General features: G+C 34.3%; 1 protein-coding gene across 2 annotated transcripts in view; it reads right to left on the minus strand.

Annotated features, from left to right (window-relative positions):
• The window catches only part of DPP10 (dipeptidyl peptidase like 10), a 616,119-nt gene that overhangs the window by 296,709 nt on the left and 291,655 nt on the right, over nt 1–27,755 (minus strand). For both annotated transcript variants that reach the window (XM_079135626.1, XM_079135625.1), the window contains exon 4: nt 11,311–11,405. In XM_079135626.1, the coding sequence (XP_078991752.1) occupies nt 11,311–11,405 (95 nt within the window). The remainder of the gene's footprint in view (nt 1–11,310; nt 11,406–27,755) is intronic.

Consider the following 27,755-nt stretch of genomic DNA (forward strand, 5'->3'; position numbering starts at 1 on the left):
TCTGAAAGAATTAAATGAGAATCTTCCAAAAAATAAATACTGGAATTGCAATCATTTTATTTTACATATCTAGGAGGGTATATCAGAGAAAATTGAACAAGTTCTTATTCAAACAGTTAAACAAGTGATGACTAATAATCAAAGAAAGTGTTATTTATTTCACTACTTTATTTCTAAGCAAAGAAGAACTTAAAATATATTATTTTGATGATTTTGGTTTCTATCAAGAATAACTTATTCAAAAATATTCATAATAATTAAATTTAACTATAGATGTGGACTTCTTAGTAACAATCAGCAACATAAGTATAAAAGTTGTTATACCATCTGGAAAACTTGATCCTCATGGATACATGTGATAGTAGAATCTAGTTTTTAGATCATTCATAACGGAAACTTAAGAAGGCATGTCAAATTTTCTACTTTGGTCCCATTTTCACCTAAAGGGATCTACATGAATAATAGTATGGACTACAGGTTAATGGTGCATACTTGCAAATACACAGAAACAATGAGTAGGGCCTCTCATATTTAAAACTCAATTTGAGCCTGAATTAGACCTCTGGGGTGGGGATCAGAACTTCTCTTGCTAATTCTCCTATTTTCATGACCACTACTTTTAAAACTATTCTGGAATTTAGTTTAGAAGTTTGCAACTTATAGAAAATGATGAACAAGCTAAATATTTGTAATACATTTGATGTTTTCTTTCAAAAAAAAAAATTGCTGAAAAATACATTGCTCCATTTGTATCCCTGAATGTATATGGGTCATAAGATATATTTGGATTCCGATTTGATGATTAAAAGTTAGAAATTATCTAAATAAATATAAAATAATTTTGGTGATCCAAGATGGCGGACTAGAGGGTGACTGCATCTCCAGTTGCTCCAGAACCCAGGATTCAAGAAGGGGGGGCATTGAGAGACTTGGACTAAAATAGAACCACGGGGTGAGTCTCCCCCACCTGGTGAAGCTCGGCCCGGGCAGCAGGCCCGGATTCGGGCGGCTTATTAGAGTAGAGCAGGGCAGCTAGAGTCTTCTCCAGGCAGCCCTGGGCACTCCAGCTCCTCCCACTCGATCAGCTTCTTGGAGCAGGCCCCCCAGTGAGAGCCTTTCCACACAGAGCCAGCTCCAAGCCCTGGAATCAGTAGCGGGCTACAGACAGCTTTCTTCGGAAGTACTGCATAATCAAGTTACTCCAAGACTTCAGGCTACTGAAGGCTGGGAGGTGATACACTGGAAATCTACAGGGACACTATAAGCCAATAGAGGAAATCTGCAATATCACAGAGTCCCACTGACAACTGACCAATATGAGAAAACAAGGGAAGAAAATGTCCCAAACAAACCTAGATACTATATCAGTAAAACTCAATGACAACACAGCAGAAGATATGTCAGAAAAGGAGTTCAGAATGTACATAATTAAAACAATCAGGGAAGCACTCAAGGAGATGAAAGAGCAAATGCAGGCATTGAAGGAGGAGATGAAAGAGCAAATGCAGGCATTAAATGATCGCACCTATGAACAGTTAAAAGAGCAAATACAGGAAGCAAGAGATCATTTCAATAAAGAGTTAGAGATACTGAAAAAAAAACCAAACAGAAATCCTTGAAATGAAGGAAACAATAAACCAAGTTAAAAACTCCACAGAAAGCATAATCAATAGGATAAAACAACTGGAAGACAGAACCTCAGATATTGAAGAAAAAATATTTAATCTTGAAAACAAAGTTGACCAAACAGAAAGGATAGTAAGAAATCAGGAACAGAATCTACAAGAATTATGGGATATCATGAAAAGGCCAAATTTAAGAATTATTGGGATTGAGGAAGGCTTAGAGAAACAAGCCAAAGGAATGAACAATCTATTCAATGAAATAATATCAGAAAATTTCCCAAATCTGAAGAATGAAATAGAAAACCAAGTAAAGAGGCTTATAGGACTCCAAATACACAAAATTACAACAGACCCACACCAAGGCACATTATTATGAAAATACATAACATGCAAAATAAAGACAGAATTTTAAAGGCTGCAAGAGAAAAGAATCAAATTACATTCAGGGGGAAACCAATAAGAATATCAGCTGATTTTTCAATTCAGATCCTAAAAGCTAGAAGGGCCTGGAACAACATTTACCAACCCCCGAAAGAAAACGGATGCCAACCAAGACCTTATAACCAGCAAAACGTACTTTCAATTTGATGATGAAATAAGATCTTTCCATGATAAACAAAAGCTAAAGGAATTTGCAAAAAGAAAGTTGGCATTACAGAACATTCTCAGCAAAATATTCCATGAGGAAGAGATGAAAAACAACGATGCAAATCAGCAACGGGAGGAAGTAGCCTAAAGGAATAGCCATATAAAGGAGAAACCAAATCATGTCAAAAAAACAAAAATGAGTCAAATGACTGGCAATACAAATCATATCACAATAATAACCCTGAATGTTAATGGCCTGAACTCATCAATCAAAAGACATAGACTGGCAGATTGGATTAAAAAGAAAAATCCAACAATATGCTGCCTGCAAGAGACTCATCTCATAGAAAGAGATACCCACAGACTAAAGGTGAAAGGATGGGAAAAAACATACCAGGCACACGTACACAGCAAAAAAGCTGGAGTATCCATCCTCATTTCAGATAATGTGGACTTCAAGCCAAAACTAGTCAGAAGGGATAAAGAAGGACATTACATACAGCTTAAGGGAAGCATAAATCAGCAAGACATAACAATCATAAATATCTATGCCCCAAACATTGGCTCATCCATGTACGTCAAACAAATCCTTCTCAATTCCAGAAATCAAATAGACCACAACACAATAATACTAGGTGATTTTAACATACCTCTCTCACCAGTGGACAGATCGTCCAAACAAAAATGGAATAAAGAAACCATAGATCTCAATAACACAATCAACAATTTAGACTTAACCAACTTACATAGAATATACCATCCAACAAAAAACGAATACACTTTCTTCTCAGCAGCACATGGATCCTTCTCTAAAATAGACCATGTTTTACTACTGTTAGCAAATACAAGAAGATAGAGATACTACCTTGTACTCTATCACGTCATAATGGATTGAAATTAGAAATAAATGACAGAATAAAACACAGAATCTTCTCCAATACTTGGAGATTAAATAATATGTTATTATATGATGAATGGGTAACAGAAGACATCAGGAGGGAAATTTAAAAATTCTTAGAAGTAAACGAGAACAAAGACACATTGTATCAAAACCTCTGGGACACTATGAAAGCAGTACTTAGAGGAAGATTTATTTCATGGGGCACATTCAAAAAAAGAAGTAGAAATCAACAAATAAACGACTTAACACTACAGCTCAAAGCCCTAGAAAAAGAAGAGCAGACCAACACCAAAAGTAGTAGAAGACAGGGAATAGTTAAAATCAGGGGTGAAATCAACGAAATTGAAACAAAAGAAACAATCGAAAAAATTAACAAAATAAATAGTTGGTTCTTTGAAAGAGTAAACAAAATTGATAAACTCTTAGCCACACTAACGAAGAGAAAGAGGGAGAAAACTCAAATTACTAAAATTCGGAATGAACAAGAAAATATCACAACAGACACGAGTGAAGTACAAAACATAATTAGAAGCTATTTTGAAAATCTATACTCCAACAAAACAGAAAACCTAGAAGACATCAACAAGTTTCTAGAGACATATGAATTACCTAAACTGAACCAGGAGGACATACACAACTTAAAAAAATCAATTTCAAGCAATGAAATAGAAGAGGTCATCAAAAGCCTACCAACAAAGACAAGTCTGGGACCCGATGGGTTCTCAGCTAAGTTCTACAAAACCTTTAAAGAAGAGCTCATTCCAATACTTTTCAAAGTATTCCATAAAATAGAAGAGGAGGGAAACCTCCCAAACTCATTCTATGAAGCCAATATCACCCTGATACCTAAACCAGACGGAGACACATCGAGGAAAGAAAATTTCAGACCAATATCCTTAATGAACATCAAAGCAAAAATTCTCAACAAAATTTTAGCAAATCGCATACAAAAATATATTAAAAAGATAGTGCACCACGATCAAGTGGGTTTTATCCCAGGGATGCAAGGTTGCTTCAACATCCGGAAATCAATAAATGTCATTCACCGTATCAACAGACTAAAAGTTAAGAATCACATGATTATTTCAATAGATGCACAAAAAGTATTTGATAAAATACAGCACCCCTTCATGCTCAAAACACTAGAAAAAATTGGGGTAGTGGGAACATTCCTTAACATTGTAAAGGCCATCTATGCTAAGCCCATGGCTAATATCATTCTAAATGGGGAAAAACTGAAAGCATTCCCCCTAAAAACTGGAACAAGGCAGGGATGCCCTCTTTCACCACTTCTATTCAACATCGTTCTTGAGACTCTGGCCAGAGCAATTAGACAAACCAAAGAAATTAAAGGGATACGAATTGCAAAAGAAGAACTCAAACTATCCCTGTTCGCTGAAGACATGATTATATATTTAGAGGAACCAGGAAATTCCACCAGAAAACTCTTAGAACTCATAAGTGAATTCAGTAAAGTAGCAGGTTACAAGATCAATGCTCATAAATCCAATGCATTTTTATACATAAGTGATGAATCTTCAGAAAGAGAAATTAGGAAAACTACCCCATTCACAATAGCCTCGAAAAAAATGAAATACTTGGGAATCAATCTCACAAAAGAGGTGAAAGACCTCTACAATGAGAACTACAGAACACTAAAGAAAGAAATTAAAGAAAACCTTAGAAGATGGAAAGATCTTCCATGTTCTTGGATAGAAAGAATTAATATTGTCAAAATGGTCATACTACCAAAAGTGCTATACAGATTCAATGTAATTCCAATTAAAATCCCAATGATGTACCTTACAGAAATAGAGCAAGCAATTTTGAAATTCATCTGGAAGAATAAGAAACCCAGAATAGCTAAAGCAATCCTCAGTAGAAAGAGTGAAGCAGGGGGTATCGCAATACCAGATCTTCAACTCTATTACAAAGCAACAGTAACAAAAATGGCATGGTATTGGTACCAAAATAGACAGGTAGATCAATGGTACAGAATAGAGGACATGGACACAAACCCAAATAAATACAATTTTCTCATACTAGACAAAGGTGCCAAAAATATGCAATGGAGAAAAGATAGCCTCTTCAACAAATGGTGCTGGGAAAACTGGAAAACCATATGCAACAGAATGAAATTAAACCCCTATCTCTCATCCTGCACAAAACTCAACTCAAAATGGATCAAGAACCTCGGAATCAGACCAGAGACCCTGCATCTTATAGAAGAAAAAGTAGGTCCAAACCTTCAACTTGTTGGCTTAGGATCAGACTTCGTTAACAGGACTCCCATAGCACAAGAAATAAAAGCAGGAATCAACAACTGGGATAGATTCAATCTAAAAAGCTTTCTCTCAGCAAAGGAAACTATCAGCAATGTGAAGAAAGAGCCTACAGAGTGGGAGAATATCTTTGCCACTCATACTTCAGATAGAGCGCTAATTTCCAGAATATAAAGAACTCAAAATACTCTACACCAAGAATACAAATAATCCAATCAACAAATGGGCTAAGGAAATGGACAGACACTTCACAGAAGAAGATGTACAAGCAATCAACAGATATATGAAAAAATGTTCAACATCTCTAGTAATAAGAGAAATGCAAATCAAAACTACCCTAAGATTTCATCTCACCCCAATTAGAATGGCGATTATCAAGAACACAAGCAAAAATAGGTGTTGGCGAGGATGTGGGGAAAAAGGTACACTCATACATTGCTGGTGGGGTTGCAATTTAGTGCAGTCACTCTGGAAAGCAGTATGGAGATTCCTCAGAAAGCTTGGGTTGAACCACCTTTTGACCCAGCTAACCCATTCCTTCGCCTATATCCTAAGGACTTAAAATCAGCATACTACAGAGATACAGCCACATCAATGTTCATAGCTGCTCAATTCACCATAGCCAGACTGTGAAACCAAACTAGATGCCCTTCAGTTGATGAATGGATAAAGAAACTGGCATATATATACAATGGAATATTACTCTGCCATGAAGAATGATAAAATTATGGTATTTGCAGGCAAATGGATGAAATTGGAGGATATCATGCTAAGTGAGATAAGCCAATCTCAAAAACCTAAGGGACTAATGATCTCGCTGATAAGAGGATGAGGACATATAATGGGGGTTAGGAGGGGTTAGCCTTAGGGTTAGGGTTACGTTTAGGGTTAGCGATAAGGAGGATGGTAAGAATGGAGGAAGGAAGGACTGTATAGAGGGAAAAGAGTGGTGGGAGATGTCGGGGGGAAAGGGAAAAAAAATAACAGAATGAATCAAACAACATTACCCTATGTAAATTTTTGATTTTTAATAAAAAAAAGAGGCACAAAAAAATAATTTCAAAATGGATATTGCTCATATAAATGTACTTAAGTATTTCAAAGTAAATAATAAAAATAAAAGAACTATTAAGGTTTCCTACAATAAAGAATGGCAATTTCTGTGGAGAAGAGAAAGCTATGCTCAAGTTAAAGACAATGAAATTCAACTCTTCATCAAAACAGCACACCCATTAAAGCGATTATGCTGGCTAGAGTCCTTGGCCGTGAGGTAAAAAGGAAAAATCACTTCCTGGTCAAAAGAGTTCGCAACCATCAAATGAGAGGTATTAACTTACTTGAACAAAATTTTAATTAGAATTATCCTTAAAGAATTGTAAGAAAACTGGAGTCACCCTTTTAGTGTTAACTTGGCAAAAATGTGAAACACAGGAAACTACGGCCACGTGACTCTACTAACATACAATCCTTGCAAAGAGGGAATGTTACCTCAAGATAATGGAGCTGAAAGTCAGAACTTAAGATCTTCCATACAATTTACCCACTTAATTTCACCTCAAAAAATTATCTTCTGATCAGCATAGGATTCCTTTGCATCTCTGTCAATAACAGGGATTTCAACCTTGACAGTGCCAGCATTTTTGGGTGTGCAATCTGTGTTGTGAGGGCTGCCTGTTCTCATTGTAGGATGCTTCTCCCTGAACTCCACTCATGAGACTGTCTTAGCAAATCTCTTGCCTCCAGTTATGAAAATCAAGACTTTGCGCAGAACTGCAAAATATCTCCTGGGGACAAAATTACTCCCTGTTGAGAGCCACTGGCCTAAAGAAAAACAAAACAAAACAAAACAAAAACTGTACTGTCAAGAACACGACAACACACATGCGTATAATCAGTATTAGTTATACTATTTATCTCAGTGGATACTGGGAAACCCACATATAGGCTAAGGACAGATACTTTAAAAAATAACAAATTTTCTTTGATTATAACATGTGAGGTCACATGCCAATCAGAATTTTTTGATAACCCTTTTTCACCTCAAACTTTAGAAGATGAAAATTTTGGTTTCTTTATGTAACAATTCTTTATTTGAGCTGCTGTGTGTCTCGCCTTCCCCCAAAAGTCACCTGTTTCTCCAAACACAAATCAGATGATTAGTTTTCCCAAATCATGGTGGTACAAAGAGCTGTATCTATCAGTCCCACAGACCCAGTGGCACAGCAAACCAAAGGACAGATGAACCCAAACCACTAGCATGTTATGAAAAATAACTGATACTATTTGTATGTGATAAGTCAAAATATTCCCTAGATTTAGTGGAAGCTAATATCTTATAATGGCTTATGGAGAACTAGACTGATAAAATTTGACAGTGAACAATACTTCCTTTGGAGTCACTCTTGCCACATATGAATTTTTGCCTCTGTTTTAGACTATTTTTTACAGAATGCATTTTAACACAAATTTTCTGATATTTGAGATTACATTTTTTTCTCAAATCATTATTTTCCATATTAGTGAAAGAAAATTTTTAAATAAAGATAATGTTAACAATATTTAAGTACATGGGACTCAGACACATCTTTACAACCAGAAAATTTCAAAAATTGATTTGATAGAACAATTTATGACTGCTGGTGTTTTTTGCCAAGACTTCTGCTGATATTCAAATTATTGATTGCAGAAAGAATACAGTTAATACCTATGAAACATTTTTCCTCATTATGTCATTGTGAATGTGCTTTTGTCTGAAATACTTCTGGCTTTAAGAGATAACATTTCTAAACACTTAAAAATAATTAAGAACCATTTTAGGGCTAAATCACTTCTTTCCCATTCTCCTAGTCAAAGAGTTATATGCTTTTCAATTCCCTCCTTCATTAGATATTTGCCTAGCTTCACTCCAAAAGAGTGTCTTAAAATTATTATTTCATGAAAATTACTTTCTTTTATTTTTGACCATCATACCTAATATTATCCTGACTCATAGAGTCTGTTAACCATGATTACATAGCCTAAAATATCCATCAATCATATTTAAAATGTGTTTAAGCTGGAAAATTACAATGTGATATCAAATTATATTACTTTTTAAATAAATTAGCAGTTATATTTTTACAGATAAGTCATATTAAACATTAAGCTATTCTGTTATCATGTTTATCAATAAGGTTTCTCAATTGACTTGGTATACTTTTATTCTAAAACTTTTTATAATGATCTAATTCTAATCCAATTAAGCATGACTGTAATTAAAATACTGATAATTATTCAAAGAAATATCTGCACTATGAATAAACATTTATGTTCTGATAATAGATTTCTTTTCAACAGTTGACTTAAAGAGTAAATACAGACATTAGCCTCATGTGAACTTTAAAAACACAATTGTACTTAACAATATAACTTGGAGTTGGAGTTGATATGAAATGATTAAACAGATGTGCCTGAAATAATTTAGAATCAGGGTAATTTGTATTTTTGATCTCTCATTTGGGTTAGCTAGTGGCAAATATATCACCCTTCACTCCCCTAACCCTTCTGACTCCAATCCCTGAACTAATTTCTGACATTTCTAGGACTTACAAATTGCTTAATTATCTGCATTGTGACATAAATGTCTTTAGGGAGACTGAGAATCTTAGGAGATCATTAAATGAGAATATTTGCTAAATGCGAATATGGTAATTAAGAGTCATAGTCAACACAAAGGAGAATAGAAATAGACCTGGAAAGGATTTAAAAAGATTAAACACATACCCATAAAGATAAAAGAGCATTAATTAGCACATGGAAGAAACTATAATGAGATGGGATGGGGGTGGTATGTAGCACCAACAAAAACATTGGGATAATGGAATAATAACATAAAAGCTTTGTTTTTGTTTCTTTTTTGATGTCATGAAGGCTAAAAAAGCTATGAATAAATGCTAAAAAGAAACAAACAAACATCATAGTGATCAGAGGGAAAAATCTCATTAACCTGTATATGGAGTGATGAGTAAGACTAGCTACATAAAAGAATATTCACATACAGATAAGTGTCTATACCCCACCTCATTGCTTGACTATTGGAAGCCTATAATCTCCATTTAAAATGTTACCTAATGATAAAGGAAATAAAAATGAAGATGTACTTATTATTATTCCTCAATTTTATGGAAAATAATTCACATTGACTTTACCCAGTTTACCACTAACATACCCTCTCACTACCAACTCCGACTTACTTCTTCCTGTCCGATTTTCCTATGGAAGGCTTCTTTTCCACAAATGGTAGCATATCTTAATGATTTCCTACACTTTTCTCTAGTGATCCTGAAGACCATCCCATGAAGAAGTAATATATACATCTCTATGCTGTTTATTCCAATTTTTCTTAAATGTTAGTATTATCTCCTCAAAGAAACCCATACTTTAAAAGAAAGTGAGATCTGCTTTATATAGTTTTAGTATCCCACAAGTACTAAAAAAGGGTTGCATACCCAATAGTTAATCCTTAAATACCTATAAATTAATTTATTTTTATAACAAAACTGTGACCAATTTCAGCTAATAATGACCTAATTGTTAATATACATCAGCTGGTTGGTTAAATTTAGTCCAATAGGTATATACACATATAAATACTTCATGATTTACATGATCACTATTTTCTTAATATTTAAAAGCACTGAACAAGAGAAGGTTCCTTGTCCATGTCTTCTATTTCTCTATCCAATGATAAATATAAAGATTAAAATATCTACCCCAAATACACAAGTGTGAACACATGTTTAAAAGTAGCCAGTGAGGGGCTGAGGATATAGCTCAGTTGGTAGAGTGCTTGCCTTATAAGCACAAGGCCCTGGGTTCAATCCCCAGCACCAAAAAAAAAGTAGCCAGTGAAGTTTATTTTTGTCCTTTATTATGGAGAAGCTTCTCTGAACCTTGTACTGCATTTCATCTGTGTCATATGAACTTATCTAATATATTTAACCTTTGATTACAAAATAATGAATAAATAATGGTATTACTTTTCAGCATTGCTTGTAATTAGATTTTGTAGTATTAGTTCATTCATGCTAACTTACTCAACTGGTAATCATAGATAAGTCTCTCTTTCTTGCTCTTCTTTTTTTTTTCTTTTTTTTTTTTGGTACTAAAGATGGAATCCAGGGGTGCTTAACCACTGAGTCACATCTCTTGCCCTTTTTATATTTTGAGACAGGATCTCACTGGTTGCTAATTGCCTCCGTAAGTTGCTAAGGCTGGCTTTGAACTCCTCATCCTCCTGCCTCATCCTCCCAAACCGCTGGGATTACAAGTATGCATCACCATGCCAGGGAACTAGATTTTTCAGAAGACAAATGATATATACTTTTATGAGAACAAAACAAATACACTCAGTCATTTGAGCATTGTTAGCTAAGCATTGATTCTGGAGAATGAAAGTGGCCCTGACAGAATCCTAAATTCTAAACTTAAAACATAGCAACTTCATTGGAAGGCCAACTTTAGAAAACCTTCTTTCTTCTGATCCAGGAATCCACAGAATTATAAAGTAGTCAGGAAGAACAAAAAAATAAAGGGGGCAAAATAAGTTAATAATGACTTGAGCATGGCTAACCATACTTTGTAAAATCTCAGCATTTATACAACCAACAGAAAATATAAAGAAAAGTATTCACTGTAAGCAACTATTATCCCTGAGGACACATGCTCTGTGAAAAAGGTAAATGGGAAGCATATGAAGCAGGTTGTGACAGGGGTATTTTCTATCAAAAGATGTCCTGATTCTACTGATATTCCAGCCTGACCTTTCCACCTGAAATGCTTTGCAAGTGCTGGAGCTGAAGAATACAAAGTCAAGTACATCTAGAGAGCAATCTAAACAGTACTGAAATGCATTAAGTAATTATTGATTACTTACAAAAGTTGTGTTTTCCAATAATAATGTGGTAGCATTTGTTTCTATATTCAGTTTAATGACATGTCCATTCTCGCTTTTATACACCACATCTGTATCTGCAACAACAAAGACATTAACAATTGACAAATACATTGACTAGGTAATATAATAACTGTAGGGGAGAAAATGTGCATAATAAACAGACACATTGGAACAATCATTGTTAGCCTTCAATAACCCAAGCAGATTTCTGTACTTGGCTCACATAAATTCTCTTGAAAGATCAGGAAGCCTGCTTAACACATGCTCTATTGTGCAATGAACACAGGGTTAGTGAGAAGGCCACTCAGTCTCATGATTTAGCAAATGAAAATTAATTAAAATATGGGCAATCTGCTGCCCATTCTGAGATGAGACACACAGTGAGGAGTATCCATTTTCCAAAGTAAGCCATTACCAGTGTGTGAGCTCCTTCTAAAATTTACAAGGGCTACCCAGTATGGTAACTGCACACAATGCTAAGTCAACTCAGACTGAAGCACCCTCAGGCAGCCCTGCCCACATTCCTGGCACTTCTACCCCCACTCAATTCCTACTTAACCTCTTCCTCTCTGGGGCAGAGAATTTTTCACTGGTATTTTACGAGTTTTATATCATCACAGATCCAAATCTCTATGGTGTTGCTGTACCATCAAATATACTTCATCAACATCAGGAGAAAGATGTCATTCTAAATAGTTGCATTGCTTCTGGATGGCTAATTTTATATCTGTTGAGCTACGTTTCACCACATTTTAAATGAAATCATCTTAAGAATACCTCAGACCAGAAGAATTAACTTGAGGGGAAACTTACAGGATAAAAGAACACCAAGGAGTTAAAAAAAAAAACATGTTTGCTGCCAGGCATGGTGGTACACGTGACTTAGGAGGATTTCAAACTCAAGGCTAGCCTCAGGAACTTAGCAAGATCCTTTCTTAAAAAATAAAAAGGGCTGAGGATGTAGCTCAGTGACAAAGCACCCACTACCACAAAGTAATAATAATAATAATAATAAGTACATATAAACACATAAATATATATACATATAGATGATTATATTTGTGTACATATATATCTGTGTTTAAGTATCCATATGTATGTGTACAAGGTAAATGTATACATAAAATTAAATGAAAAGGAAGATGAGAAAATAAATTAGCCTTGAATACTTTCTTTTTCTTTCTTAAAATGATAATCTCTTTTCCAGTTTTACCCAATTTCATGGTTTTACATGTACTAACCTAACCCCCTATTCTTGTAAAAAAGAACAATTTTATAAAATTCTTAATAATAAGTAAATTTATACAATTTACAATCTCTCAATATTTGGAAGTCTTCACCTATGTCCTTGGAAACAGGTAGTGTATTGCATGGTTAGCTATGGAGATTAACTACAGGAACATATGTTCTGATTACTTGGCATAACGACATTTTTCTGACTCTTCTCCAGTTATTTCAATAATAAAAAATAGTAACACCTAAGATTAAGATGATAAGTGATCAATACTAAAAAGAAAAATGGTGCTTTAAAATTCAGTGTTTTATTAAAAAGACTGAGAGCTCAGTATTAACTCATATTATGTAAAGATGTCACAGAAGTAGATAGCTATACTGGACATGTATGTTAGAACCCTGAACTGGGAACAGGAAAATACAAATCATATTTTAAGAAAGGAGGAAAGAGATCAAGACGGGATGCTCCAGTTACTCCCTGAGGCTGAACATATAGACTGAGAGTGTGTGATCTTTAAAATATTCTGAATTTCTATCAACAGCTGTCAATCAATTGGATTCCTCTTATCATGAACTTTACCCCTTTAATAACATATTCACACAAACAACAAATATTTCTTTTGATTTATCTTCCTTTATATCTCATTTATGAATAGCAACAGCAATCACCTGTGTTGCTCATTCATCTTTGCAAGATGGTATGATCTTTTCTTTCAGCTCTCAATTTAATGTTGTAGTTCAACTTCAAACTTAAGTTCTAACATCCATGCCTCACTGTAATTATGTTTTATTCACACACACACATACACACACACACACACGACCACATTTTGATTTTGCTGAGCATATCATTATAGATTAGCAAGAAGAATCAAATATTATTCCCTGAAAAATCTTCCTTGTAATGTTTTCTCAATAAATTAAGAGAAAATGGCTCCCCCTACCTTCCATCACAGCTTGGAGACAAACACAGCTTATAAACACTAAATCAGTGGTACTTTTTCCAAAAGACAAACTCCATGAAGAATACTAAATAGAAATATGGCCTCTGCCCTTGGAGAGAAGAGGTGAAAGTAAAGTTTTAGTATGAAAAATGGTCTCTGCTCAATGGGAGAGAAAAAGTAACATGACCTCAGTGTCTGTCACAGTAAGAAAAAAGCTAAAGTATGTGATGGTTTGGTATTAGAGGTGGAAAAAAAAGAGAGACATTATTTCACTCAGAACCAAGTGGAAGAAAGCAAAGCTTGCATGAGAAGATAAAGACTATTGTTCATATTGTTTTGTTCTTTAAGTCAATGTTGTTGAATAACGATTTGCACAGAAGAAAAATCTACCAAGATTTGAGTTTCGAAAATACCTTTAGATAACCACTCGTAAAAATTTTACCATTAGATTCAATGTTGTATTAGCAGGAAAACTTTTCTTACATTCAACTGTAATTTTTTAGCTTAATACTGAATAAAGGTTTTTTTATGAATCATTTCAAAAACACATCTGTCTTTATTAATTCTCTTTAATTTTTATATATTCTTTGTGATCTAGTCTTCTATAGTTCATATTTTTAAAATTTTATTTTTTTTTTATTTTTATAGACTGCATTTTGATTCATTGTACACAAATGGGGTACATCATTTCATTTCTATAGTTTTACATGCTGTAGATTCATACCATTTATGTAATCATACATGTACATAGGGTAATGATGTCTGTCTCATTCCACCATTTTTCATACCCCCCTCCCTCTCATTTCATTCTACATAATCTAAAGTTCCTCCATTCTTCTCTCACTTCCCCATCCCCTACCCCCATGATATATCATCATCCACTTATTAGGGAAAACATTTGACCTTTGGTTTTTTGGGATTGGCTTATTTTACTTAGCATGATATTCTCCAGTTCCATCTATTTATTTGCAAATGCCATAATATTATTCTTCTTTATGGCTGAACCCACCTTTTGACCCAGTTACCCACTCCTCGGTTTAACCCAAAGGACTTGAAATTAGCATACTACAGTAATGCAGTCACATCAATGTTTATAGCAGCTCAATTCACAATAGCTAGATTATGGAACCAACCTAGATGCCCTTGAACAGATAAATGGATAAAGAAACTGTGGTATATATATACACAATGGAATATTAGTCAGCTATATCTCACATTTATCCTATGTACTGCTTGATTTATAATCACTAGTGGCATCTCCTAGTTTATAAACTCCTTTAACTAGATTAATAAGTAGCATTCTATAAATACAGTTCTGAACTGACTACCTTGTATTTTGTTTAATACTAGGTAATGAGGTAATAGTGGATCAGATCAACGAGTAAAGTATGAACACAGGGAGATTAAAGTAGGTACACTTGAAGCATTCTTAAAATATGGCACATGTGCATCTCTACAGTACTTTGATTAAATAATCTTTCCATCTTTCTGGCTTTCTGAAAGTTAAGAGCCAGTTATCCTGAGCACACAGTGAACTTTGTTGTTCATGAGAAGATCTGACAGAATTGAATCACTGTGCAGCCTACCCACCCTGAGATACGAGTATGAATTTTTAGTTTAAGGTACTGCTAAATAACAACTACTGTTATTACAGACCAACTCTTACCCCACCATGTGATTAGACTAACAACAACAAAAAAAAAAACATGGTATAATTTGTCCTAGTTTAAGGTCTTTCAGGTAAATGCAGTCTTATATTTTATACTCTTGCTCACGAAATTGATTGTAAAGCATTTAACATTACAGTTTACTTTTAATGAGGCTTGAAAGAACTGAGACCTCTGCACAAGGACCAAGAACCAAGGCAGCCTATATCCATATTATCTACTTTTTGCTCTCGGAAGTCTTTGTTCATATATTAAGATTACTGGAGAACAAAATCTTCGATTTTTTTATGAACTTGCTAAACATCAATTTCTCAAATCTATGGATTCACTTCTAAAATTGGGCAAATTGCTCATCGTCAAACAACTAACGAAACTACAACACGATGATAGATGCCCAGCCACAACTGGACCCTCACAGACTCAGATCTTCAAATATATACATATGTTCTTCTGATCCCCTCCATCTGGACACCCTAAAACTCTTGAAATGTTGTCTTTCTTGATAGCAACAGGTAATAAACTCAACTTGGTTAACTGTTTTTTCTGGGTGGCTGCTCAGAAGTTGACAGTTTACAAAATTCACTCCTCATGTATATCAATATAAACTCACCTTATTAGCTATTCATGGTGTTATTGATAATGCATATATACTTTTAATTTTGACATAATTTGCTTCAAATTTTTTTAAATTAAATCTTCCTATCTATAAAGAGTTCAAATAGTGTAAAAATATCTTGGGAAAATCAGTTCTTGGAGAAAATTTAATCCAAACATAATCTTCATTTGAAATGATCTATTTATATGTCTAAAATAATATTTTTGTTGTATCCCATAATTTTCAAAGAAATACATAAACTGAGAAATCTAAAATTGAGCCTTTTGGTAGAACATATTATTAAAGTGATTTTCACAGAAAATGTTCAAATAATTTTAGGAAAGAATCATTAAATATTGAGTTAAGATTTTATTCCTTAATTAAGCATATTCATGGTAAATCAAGAATATGGAGCTATTCAAAGTTGAAATCAGGCAGGTCCCTCAATCAATTCTCCTAAAACACTGCTCACAACAGTGAAACACTTTCCTCACTTTTTAAAGAGCTGTGGGTCATCAGATATGGTATCACTACCCATTTTTTTTCTACCTCAAAATCTACTTTTGTGCACATGGGTTTGGTTTTGTTTTTCCACCTGACTTTTGGGAAGAGGTAATCTGTTTCCTATGCAAAGAAGATCTCTGCTTTGTAACCAAATCAATGTGCTCCGGACTCTCAAATATCATTGATTTCTGTCTCTTTTTCCCAGCTACTTATAGTTTTCACAGTGAATATAGTTCTCTATATTAAAAAAGATATAAGCAGGTTCATTCAGGTCTTTTCTATGTCCCAGTCCCTTTCACAATAATCCCAACAGACATATTGTATAGGGAATTCTGCCTTATTCTCTGTCCATCATATATCCATATCTCCTGTGGAGCAGCAGCAAGTTCTCGCTCTCCTGAAATAGAAAGCATCCAACATCACCATTGACCTGCACTGACCACATGCCATGTGCTCTTCCCCTGTGATTAATCTCTCCCTCCATGGACTTCACAGCATGCAACAGTGATGAACAGGATGACTTTGAAACCCTCTCCTTCTAGCTTTGAACCACTACTTTGTCCTGGTATTCTTTCTTCAAACATCTCTATATGTTGTTTCCTCCCAATTGCTATCAAAACAAAGGCATCCTTCAAAGCTCAGCCCTGGACATTTTTTTCCCCACAGTTTCTCTTTGAGTGATCATTTTCACTGACATTTTCCTATATGGATTCTTAAACTTTCAACTCAAATCTTGACCTTTCGTACTTGCCAGCTCTAAATTCCCAGTGCTCTGCTAGATCACATAAACATCTTGTGGAAACATAAAACTCAGTAGACTAAAGGCAAACAAAATTGGCTACACCCTATCTTCAAATTTCGCACACATATTCACCCTTATATTCATTATTCCTCTGTCTCTTGATCTCTTGTATTAGTACTTTGATTATGACATCTCATCGGGATGATTGTTAGTGTCCAGGGGTTTTCTGTGCCTCTAGTTGTTCCCATTGCATAGTCCAACCTGATCTACACAGCACTTTGCATCTTCTCACACACTCCGAAGAGACCCGTGCTTCCTAGTAAGTATAAAATTCAACATATGTTTTCATGTTTCTTTTCTACTAATTCCCTACAAAACAGCTGCAATCATTTGCTGTTTACTGTTCCATAACTTTTTTATTTTATTTTTTTTTTTTAATTTTAGAGCCTTCATTTTGATTCATTGCACACAAATGGGGTACAAATTTTCATTTCTGTGGTTGTGCACCATATAGATTCATACCATTCATATAATCATACATGTACACAGGGTAATGATGTCTGTCTCATTCCACCATTTTTTATACCCCCTCCCTCTCATTTCCTTCTACCTAATCTATAGCTTTCCCATTCTTCTCTCCCTCCCCACTCCCCACCCCTATTATATATCATTCTCCACTTATCAGGGAAAACATTCTGCCTTTGCTTTCTTGGGATTGGCTTATTTCAATTAGCATAATATTCTTCAATTCCATCCATTTATCTTCAAATGCCACAATATTATTCTTCTTTATGGATGAATAATACTCCATTGTGTATATATGTCAAAGTTTTTTTTTAATCCATTCATCTGTTGAAGGGCATCTAGGTTGGTTCCACAATCTAGTTATTGTGAATTGAGCTGCTATAAACATTGATGTGGCTGTGTTACTGTAGTAATTTCAAATCCTTTGGTTTAAACCAAGGAGTGGGATAACTGAGCCAAAGGTGGGTCCATACCTATTTTACATTATATGTACTTATGGTACCCACCAACCAACACCCTGGATCCTGTTCAGTCTTTTCATTTTTTCAATCATTGTTTTTTCCCAACTTTTTTAAAGTTCTTACTCAATATCTTCATCTTCTGGACTCCTATGCCATCATTTAATATTTGATTATATAATTCCTTTCAAAATTTTTACTATTTTTACTTAGCTTTGATCTACTTGTTTTGGGTTTTTCAATTACTTTATAGATTCAAGAAGAGGTTTTATAAAATTTATTTTTTAACAAGTTCATATAAACAAAAATTGCATGTGTTACTGGAGTACCACAGAATATTTTAATACATGTGTACATTGTAATACTTAGGTTAAACATATTTATCTTTTCAAATGCTTATCAGTTATTTATAGTGAGAACTATCAAAATTCTTTTTAATAACTTTTTGAAATACAGTATAGACAATTATTCTCTATAGTCAATTTACTGTGCAATATCAAACAAGAGTGTCTTACTCCTAACTGTAATTTATTACTCAGTGATCAACTACTCTCTGTCCCTCTTTCCTCACTATTCTTCCCAGATCCTGGTAACCACTATTCTATTCTCAACTCCTTTGAGATCAGCTTTAGATTTTAGATGAATAAAATGATTTTAGATGAATAATATCATGTTACTCACTTTCTATGTGCATTTCACTTCGCTGAATGATTTTCATTCCATCTAAGTTGCTACAAATAATGGGATTTCTTTTTTCTTTTTCTTTTCTTGGGGGGTTTACTGGGGATTGAATTCAGGGGCACTTGACCACTGAGCCACATCGCCAGGCCTATTTTGTATTTTATTCAGAGACAAGCTCTCTCTGAGTTGCTTAGCACCTCACTTTTGCTGAAGCTGGCTTTGAACTGAGGCAGGAGGCTACCTCAGTCACTGGGAGGATTTCATTTTTTATGACTAGATAATATTCCATTGTGCTATGTACATTTTCTTTTTTTATTAGATGATAGACACTTAGGTTGTTTCTATTTATTGGCTATTTTTAATGTGCTGCAATGAATATAGAAGTCCAGATGTCTCTTTGATATTTTAATTTTATTTCCTCTTGATATATATTCAAGCAATCCTACTTATTATTTGCCGACTCCAAAGTCCTCAGATTTTTACAGTATATTTTCTTCCAGTAATAGTATAGTTTCAGGACTTACATTTAAGTATTAGTTTTTCTGAGTTGATTTTTGTAACTGATTAGGGGTAAGGAGAGTTCTACTCATTTGCATGTGGATATTCAATTTCCTTAACACCATTTATTGAAATGACTTTCCTTTCTCCTATGCACGTTAGTATATTTACCAAAAGTCCGTTGACTGTAGATGTGTGGGTCTCTTCTAGACTCTCTTTACTGTAATTCACTGGTCTATGTGCATGTTTTTATATCAACACTATGCTATTTTGATTACCATGCCTCTATACTACATTTTGAATTCAGATAATCTAAAAACTTCCCACTTTTGCCACCTGAGGTTGGAGGAAAGGTGGTCATTACTGTCAGTTACTTCGACTTAGTTTCAGTGACTCAGTCTGTGAGTACTGGCCTGGTAGGAGCAGGGAGAGGGGTCATGGGACTTTGCCCAACACTATATTTCACTGTGCTGGGCTTGGTCCTGGGTTTCAAGTCTAAGGTCTGCACTTTTTCTTACTTGGAGTTGGGGGAGGGTTGGCATATGTAACTTTTCCAATCCTGAATTCTTTATGGTCTTTTTATTTTGAACTAAATGCAGGCACTATAGTCTCTCCCCTGATTTCCTTAGGTCTTTTAAAGGTAGTCTAATATGTGAATAGCTGTTAAACTCAGTGAGTCTGTGGGGAGAAAATCACTAGATAATCTCAACCACCATCTTGCTTCTGCTCTCTGAAGCCTGTTTCTTGTTCCTTTGAGGACTGAAATCATCTACACCCACAAATCTTTACTATAGATTAATATGTTTATTTATATGTATTTTTTGAGACAGAGTCTCACTACATTGTCCAGACTGAACTCAAAGTTGTGATCTTTTTGTTTCAGTCTCCTGAGTAGTGGTGTACCAACACATCCAATATAACAAAGTTTATTATTTAGCTGTCTGTGTTAATATGATATTAATATTTTAGGATGTTCTTGCTAGTGAAATGAAATTGCAAATAATATCATGGCTTTTTTCAGAATCCATTTACTTGAAAAATATTCTGATAAATTCAGGTAAATATCTCTTTTCAAAATAATAACCAGTTCTATCAAGTGACAATTTACTATTCAAGAGTCTTTCTGATTTCACCTCTCTGAATTCACCAGTCATAAATTCTTAAACTCATACATATTGGCTAATTATAATAGAAGACACTTATTGATAAATCTACCAAAATAGAACCTGAAAACCTCATAAATATCACTTCTTTGTTCTTCCTGTCCCATATGCTGCTTAATTTTTATAATAATAATGAGTAATAAGGCAGCAATTCCATAAAAGGACTTCAACACATATTTTCATCTTTATATCTGACTACATTCATCTTTATATTTTTTCACTGTTAGAACCTAATTTAGAAATACATTTATGACTACAAAGATACCCGCCTTGATCGAAATTTAGTCAATTTTCTCTGTGTTTCTTCTCAAAGAGCCCCACAACTTAGTCTGTCTTTACCAAGATCCTACTAGATCAAGTTCATGAGAGTATCCTAACCCACTGACATAATCAAATCCCTCATCACCCATCATTGAAAACTAAGTTGTTGGTTTCGCTTTAGCTAGAATTCTGTTAGGTTGATTTAGGAAATCTTCCCTTGATGACTCCTTTGTATTGATTCCCACATGTTGACTCCCTGACTCTGCTCATCGACTGTAAATCCCCAGCTGTCTTTGCTGTTTTGAGTTGAGTTCAGTCTCTTTGCCCTATTGCAGCACTTCTGTTTATAGTCTTCCTTACTGATTTTTCATTTTTATTGTTGTTCTTATTACAGTACCAGAGACAGAACCCAGGGGCAGGTTGAGCCACATCCCCAGTCCTTTCTATTTTTGTTTTGAGACAGGGTCTTGCTAAATTGCTTAGGGCCTGACTAAGTTGAGGCTGGCTTTGAACTTGCAAACCTCCTGCCTCAGCCTCCAGAATGGTGGGATTACATGCAAATGGCTTCCTTACTATTTTAATCTGTATCAGAATAATGTTTCTTTAATTCTAATGTGAATACCTAAACTTACATAGTCTATTTTTAAAAAAAGCTCTACCATTAAATGTAAAATATTTGTGTGTTTGTCATTGTGTATTTTATGCATGGATGTATTTTATTTAGCTGGGCCAGAGGTCTGTAAATTATAGCCTTGGGCCAGTTGTGGCTCACCAATGCCCGTTTTTGTACAAAAACAACATGCTCTGCTTATTTATTTACTCATTGTCTGCTTTCACACTACAAAGACAGTGTTGAATATTTTCAACAGAGGCCATAAGCCCCACAAAGCTAAAATATTTACTCTTTGGTCCTTTGAAGAAAAAAGTTTGTTCCTTGTATTAAAATATCGTTTGTCTCATCTAAAAAATGCATCTATAACTTATTATATTTATAAATGTTAACTTAGTCATTGATCACTGTAACGCCACTAAGAGGCTGTTCCTTTAGTTTCCAAAGTGTCTATAAACTCTGCAGGGATCCCCCCCACTAGATACATTTTTTGCCTTTAGGTGATTCAAATTCCTAGTAAGTAGGATAAAACCAGGTATACAAAAGAAGTATATTTTCCTAAAAAGTAACCAGAAAAAAAGGTCATCTTCATTTAAAAGTCACCATAATTGCAAGTAATCATCATTAATTCATATGGAAGTGTCAATCCTATGAATGGCACTTCTGTGATAAAGAGCCCTTTCCAGGATAGATAATGGAGCAGTTGATAGCCACTCAACTAAATTATGTTTTTCTGATTTGTAGCTAAAATGTGAATAGCAGCAATTTTCACATGATCATGCCATTCTTTAGATTATTTTTTTTTTAAAATCACATAAGAGGAAAACAAAACTCCTCTCTAGAATTTCAAATAACTCTTCCCACCAGAAGGGTTGTTTGGATAACAGTAACATACATATAGCTTTAACTGGTTCTTAAGGTTTTATAGTTGAAGTCTTTACCAAAAGCTGTTTTTTAACTTGAGAGTCAAATCAACAACCTCTGTCTGAGTGGTCCTGTCACCAGAGGGTACCAAGAGATCCCAGAGAGTGCCATCTAAACTCAGGATGAGTGGGATCCTTTCTTTTCAGATGGAATTCTTGCCATCAGAGAAAGGGATGGGATTTACGGATTTGTCAGATAGAAGCACGGGCAGAGATTTATTTAGGAAATTTAAAATTATTCACACATGGGGAAGGAGTACATCCCTAGAATGAGAAGTAAGGACTTGGTCTGAGGTTTTAATATTTATAGATTTGTAACAAGGGCTATTGCTATTTTCTGTGGACAAGGGCAGGGGCTGAGTTGCTTACAGTTGCTTGTTAGTGATTCAGTGGTTCAAGTTCCTGGTGCTTCTCTTTTGAGACTCAGGATTTTTTTTTTTTTTTTTTTTTTTTTTTTTTGGTATTTCTTATATTGAACTAGGTAGGCAAAGAAAGGAAATACATAAGTAGATTCATGCCTTCTTTTCACTGATACCTTGCTTCAAATGAGCCTAGAAAATTTGGTTAGGTTTCCACTATCCTAAAGTTCTAGAGTCAGCACTGCAATGACACAGGCAGGGATCAGAGCTTAAAGTAATATCTAAACCTCTAACCAGAAAAATAAAATCCAAGGCAAGGCAAACCATCATTCTTCTTTTCCGTTTGTTTTTGATTTTTGTTAGCCACTGTTTTTCACTATTTTATTTACGTATTTATGTATTTATTTATTTATCTCATTCTGAAAAGATTAAGCCGAGCGATGTCTGTTTCTAAATGTGCATTGGAGGTATGGGCAAATCACCAGCAATCCTATAGAAAATGAGAATTTTCTCATTTGGGGGTTCCCTTCCAGTTCTCTTCCTTACTGCTTGTGCAAGGACCACCTGACCCTCACCATAGCACTAAGTAGTTACTATAATAAACTCTTTGCCTTTGACAGAAAGTTCTCATGTTTATATACATGTATATTCTTTGGCAGGCTAATTTGTAAGTTTGCAAGTAGGATGACATCTATACCCCTCACAATAGTTCCCTCAATTCCCAATATCTCCCTCTTTTCTCCTAAAGTTTTAATTTTAATTTCTATACCCTTAATAAAATAATGGTTTCAGATCACATAGAGATATTTCTTCTTTACCTTAATCAAAACAGATCATCTTTCATAAGAATTGTAAATTAGAAACTTAACCTCTATGCATTTAATAGTGATTTGATCCTACATTTTCTGTCATTTGAGATTCCCAATTATTCTACTAAAATATCTATCAGTATAGCTATAACCATACACCACTTATTTTGATTTCTCCTGGGATCCTTCATGGCCAGTGCATGGAGTATAGGCAATTTCACTGACTATTGACATTGTTCCATTGACAAACATGTTTACTCTCCAATATCTTTGCTAAGACTGCACCCTTTTAGTGAAATGTAATGTTCTCCTACTGGCCTTATGATTGAAGGGACAGCTGAATACAATGCCTTTGCCTAGTCAATGTCAGCTATCTTAAGCTGTTTTTCTTGCTGTATGGAAATTTATCTAGGCATGCATAATATCATGCCTGATTATAAAGGAAAAAAAAAAACAGTATCAAAGAGTAATTTTTACTTCTATTCTGATTTTTGTTTGTTCGTAGTGTTGGAGACCAAACCCAGGGTTTGGAGACCAAACCCAGTAGTGTGCTAAACAAGCACACTACTACTATCTATATCTCTAGCCCTGCTTCTTTTCAAAGTTTAAAGTAATAAATTTTCATTGTAGATAATGTAAAAAATTATAATAACTTCCCTTATAAAACACAGAGTTGCAATTAAAAGGTATATCAAGGTTTTCATTTCATTTTATCATCTTGCAATTATAGACCAGGCATTTTGCTGTCATTAAAAATGTCACATTGACTATTTGTTTTAAAGTTGTTGTGTTGATGCTTAGAATCAAACCTTGAACCTTATTCATCCTAGGCAAGCACTCTACCACTGAGCCCCATTCCCAGCCCCCTAATATCTCAAATATCTAACATTCTCAACCCAAACTGACATTATTGAAAATAAACAAAATGAAGCACAAAAATTAGACATTTAAGAAGAAAAAAATGGCAATATCTAAAAGACAGAAAAAAGGAAAAATAGATGTTATATTCCTGAACATAATTATATACAGTATCACTGAAGAGGTTTGTTGTCTGACAAACTAATTTAAATATATAAACAACATATGTTATGATTCTTCAAATGCATAATGGCATACCTTTATCAACCTCTACATATTTCAATTAAATCTCTAGAGAGTAGAATTTATCACTACACTCCAACAAGTAAAAGCGTAAGGTAAGGCTTAATTGAATAGTAAATTGACTTAGTTGAATAAATTGGAAGTATGTCACTTATTTAAAGAAAAAGAGCATTGAAAAAAATGAAAAAAGAATGGTAAAAATTCAAATACTCAGATAATCAGACCCTGGGATGAACAGCAAAAATATAACTTATATTAAAATATTCATAATGAGGTCTGAGGTTGTGACTCAATGGTAGAGCACTTGCCTCGCATGTGTGGGGCACTGGTTTCAATCCTCAGAACCACATAAATAAATAAAATAAAGACATTGTGTTAGTCTACAACTAAAACATTTTTTAAAAATAAAATAAAATACTCATAATGAAATAATTATAGTACAGTAACCAAAATCAGAAAGCTGTAGTTATCATGCTAAGTTTAAAGAAAATGGGGAAATATTATGGGGTTTGGCAAATATATGTTTTTGTTTGTGGATGAAACCATTTCTGAAGCATAGTAAGGCTTTTATTATTTTTTGGACTCTTTGAATGTTCATTAGAAAAATTCAGTTGATGGAAAAAGTGCGGTGGAGTCCTAAGTTATATAATATATTTAAACATATTCTGTCTTGTGCCTAGATGTAACTTACTTAACAATAAACATCTATTACAAAAGGCAATATTTTCAGGAGAAAGTTGGTAGGAATGCATAGATAAGTCATTTTTAGCATTTTGTTTTACTGGATAGGAGATGGGAGAAAATTAAAGGACTACTTATTTTTTTAAGTTTCAGTAGGTACAACCTGAATGAGCTTAATTCCCATAATGATTATACCATATGTCCGTCTCCATGCAGACAAGTATGACTTGATGCAGGTGCTCTGAAGATGTACTCAGGGCCTGGGTAGTATCATACAGTAGCTTTCTTGCAGAGTACTCCATTCAGATAGGCTTTCCCTTCTGATTAAAAGAAGACTTTAGCACATGGAGACCCAACAGTCTCTCACTTTCAAGTCAACAAGAAAAAAAATTCTCTTTTTTGGGATTCTCAGTCACAGTCTCATTGTTCTCACTGATCTTGTTGAGACCAAGTAATCCTTCCTGCACTGAGTGTTAGCCAATGCAGTGTACTAATAGGAACAGTTCTAAATGGCATGCCCACTCATGCCAAAGGGTCCCATAGGGATTGGTTTCTCATTTAGAATAAAACTATATTCTGGATGCCAGAAAAGGGTCATGGTTGACTATGTGACACAGATCACAGTTCCATTACACAGCATATGTGCATTTATGGTGACTATTTTTAAAGGGTGTTATTTGTAACAAAAACAATGATTCTGCAAACTTACCAAAAAGTTGAAATTTCATCATACAGGAAAGTCAGCACAATTGCTTAAAAGTACATGAATTTATGTGGGGGTGTTACTTGGTGGGGAAAAAAAACTAAAAATGAGTCATAGTAAGAAATGTGCTTTAGTCATTGTTAAACATCTGAGCAGCTGTTTTAGCTTGTCTGTGGAGGTACCATCTACCCAAGTCACACTTTTCTTGGAGAATAATGATTGTGCCTGAAATCTCAAGACTTTTGATGCTCATATGGGAAGCTTGCCAGGAGGAACGAGTGCTTTTGCCAGAATGTGTAGTCAGAAATTCATTCTACTGAGAGGAGGAAAACACATGTTGGCAGCAGATCAGTCTGAAACTGTTTCAGAGATACAACTCTGTGCCCTGGGATAACCACAAATCTCCATTACATTTTCGAGTCTTCTGCTGAGTTGTTAAACATTATCAGATTTTCCAAGGAACAGACCAAATTTATAAGTGAGGCCCGCCAACAAGGAAAACCTCTAAACATACGCTTTAAAATCAATTACTTAGTGTTAGGACTAAGTGGGAAGTACAACTTTTATTGCTATGGTTCTTTTCCTCAAACTCCTGACCCCAGCTCACCTCTGACCAGAGGCTGACCAAATCTCTCTTCCTAAGTACAGGGGCAGGTTTAAGGTCCACCCCTTCTATGAGTCAGAAATTCTCTCCAGAAGATGTCTGTTTTACATATGTACATCTCTATCTACATTGACATATGTAACTCTGAAAGAAATAGAATATTTTAGAGAATTGGGGTAAAATCTAAATCTTCTCCATCTGAGCATTTATTTTTTGAGCTATTTATATTATCTATCTATACTTTATTTTTATTACCTGAAAAATAACAAGAGTACAAATATGTTTTAAGATCAAATACTATAAAATACACATTAAAAATATAGTAATATCTTATTAGAGTACGTGCCAATAAGTGATCCTATTCATGATGATAATGCAGACAGCATTAATATGTTGATTCAGTTAGAGTTATTTTGATTCTCCAATTCACCTATGTTAGAACCTTACTGTTATTAGATCTGGTCATTAACCATAAAAATGAACATTGTCTAGAAGAAAACACTCATATTTATTATTTACAATTACTTAGGATAGAATTGAGTATATAGTTGGTATCTCATTGAGTTAATGTCTATTCCAATTTTGAGCATTATGCAATTAATGTATGAATGTAATGACAACCTCAAGAAGTTTGGAGTGAAATTCCAAGGGTTAATTACCTCTAAAATAATGATAAAAATATAAGAGGACAGTAAGTTCAAAAGGCAGTGATGAATGGAAACCAATACTGTATCATGAAATGATAAACTCATAAATGCATATTCATATAATGAAATATTATTTAATGATAAACACGAAATAATGATACATGGTATAAGGGGGATGAAATTGACAACATTTATCTAACTGAAAGAAGCTGGTCGAAAAGAGCTACATATTGTAGAATTCAATGTATAGGAAATGTACAAATAGGAAAATTCAGACAAATACAAAGTAGATTTGTAAATGCAAAGGGACTGGGAGGAGAGAAACACAGTCAGTGGCTGCTAAGGTGTATCAGATTTCTCTTCAAGGGTCAGAACACATGTGGAAATACATAGTGGTGATGGTTGTACAACTCTGAATACACCAAAAAGCAGTGCACTGTAAAATCTTAAAAGGCAAATTTTATGGTATGTGAATTTCGTTACACTAAATGTATTGTTTTTAAAAAAGTAAATCAGAAAAATGCAGTAATTACCAAAAGAAGAGGCTCCTGAGATGTCAGAAATTTAAAATACAAAGTTCTAGGTGTCTGCTGGCTATAAAACCAAAACTGTTAGTGCAATATATAATGAAATAAAGTGCCATTTACCTGGTACTTACTCTTATTGCTCAAAGTAAATTTAAATTCTTTAAGTGTGAAACAGAAATGGTTTTGCAC

This window comes from Sciurus vulgaris, assembly GCF_902686455.1.
Source record: "Sciurus vulgaris genome assembly, chromosome: 3".
Lineage (NCBI taxonomy): Eukaryota > Metazoa > Chordata > Mammalia > Rodentia > Sciuridae > Sciurus > Sciurus vulgaris.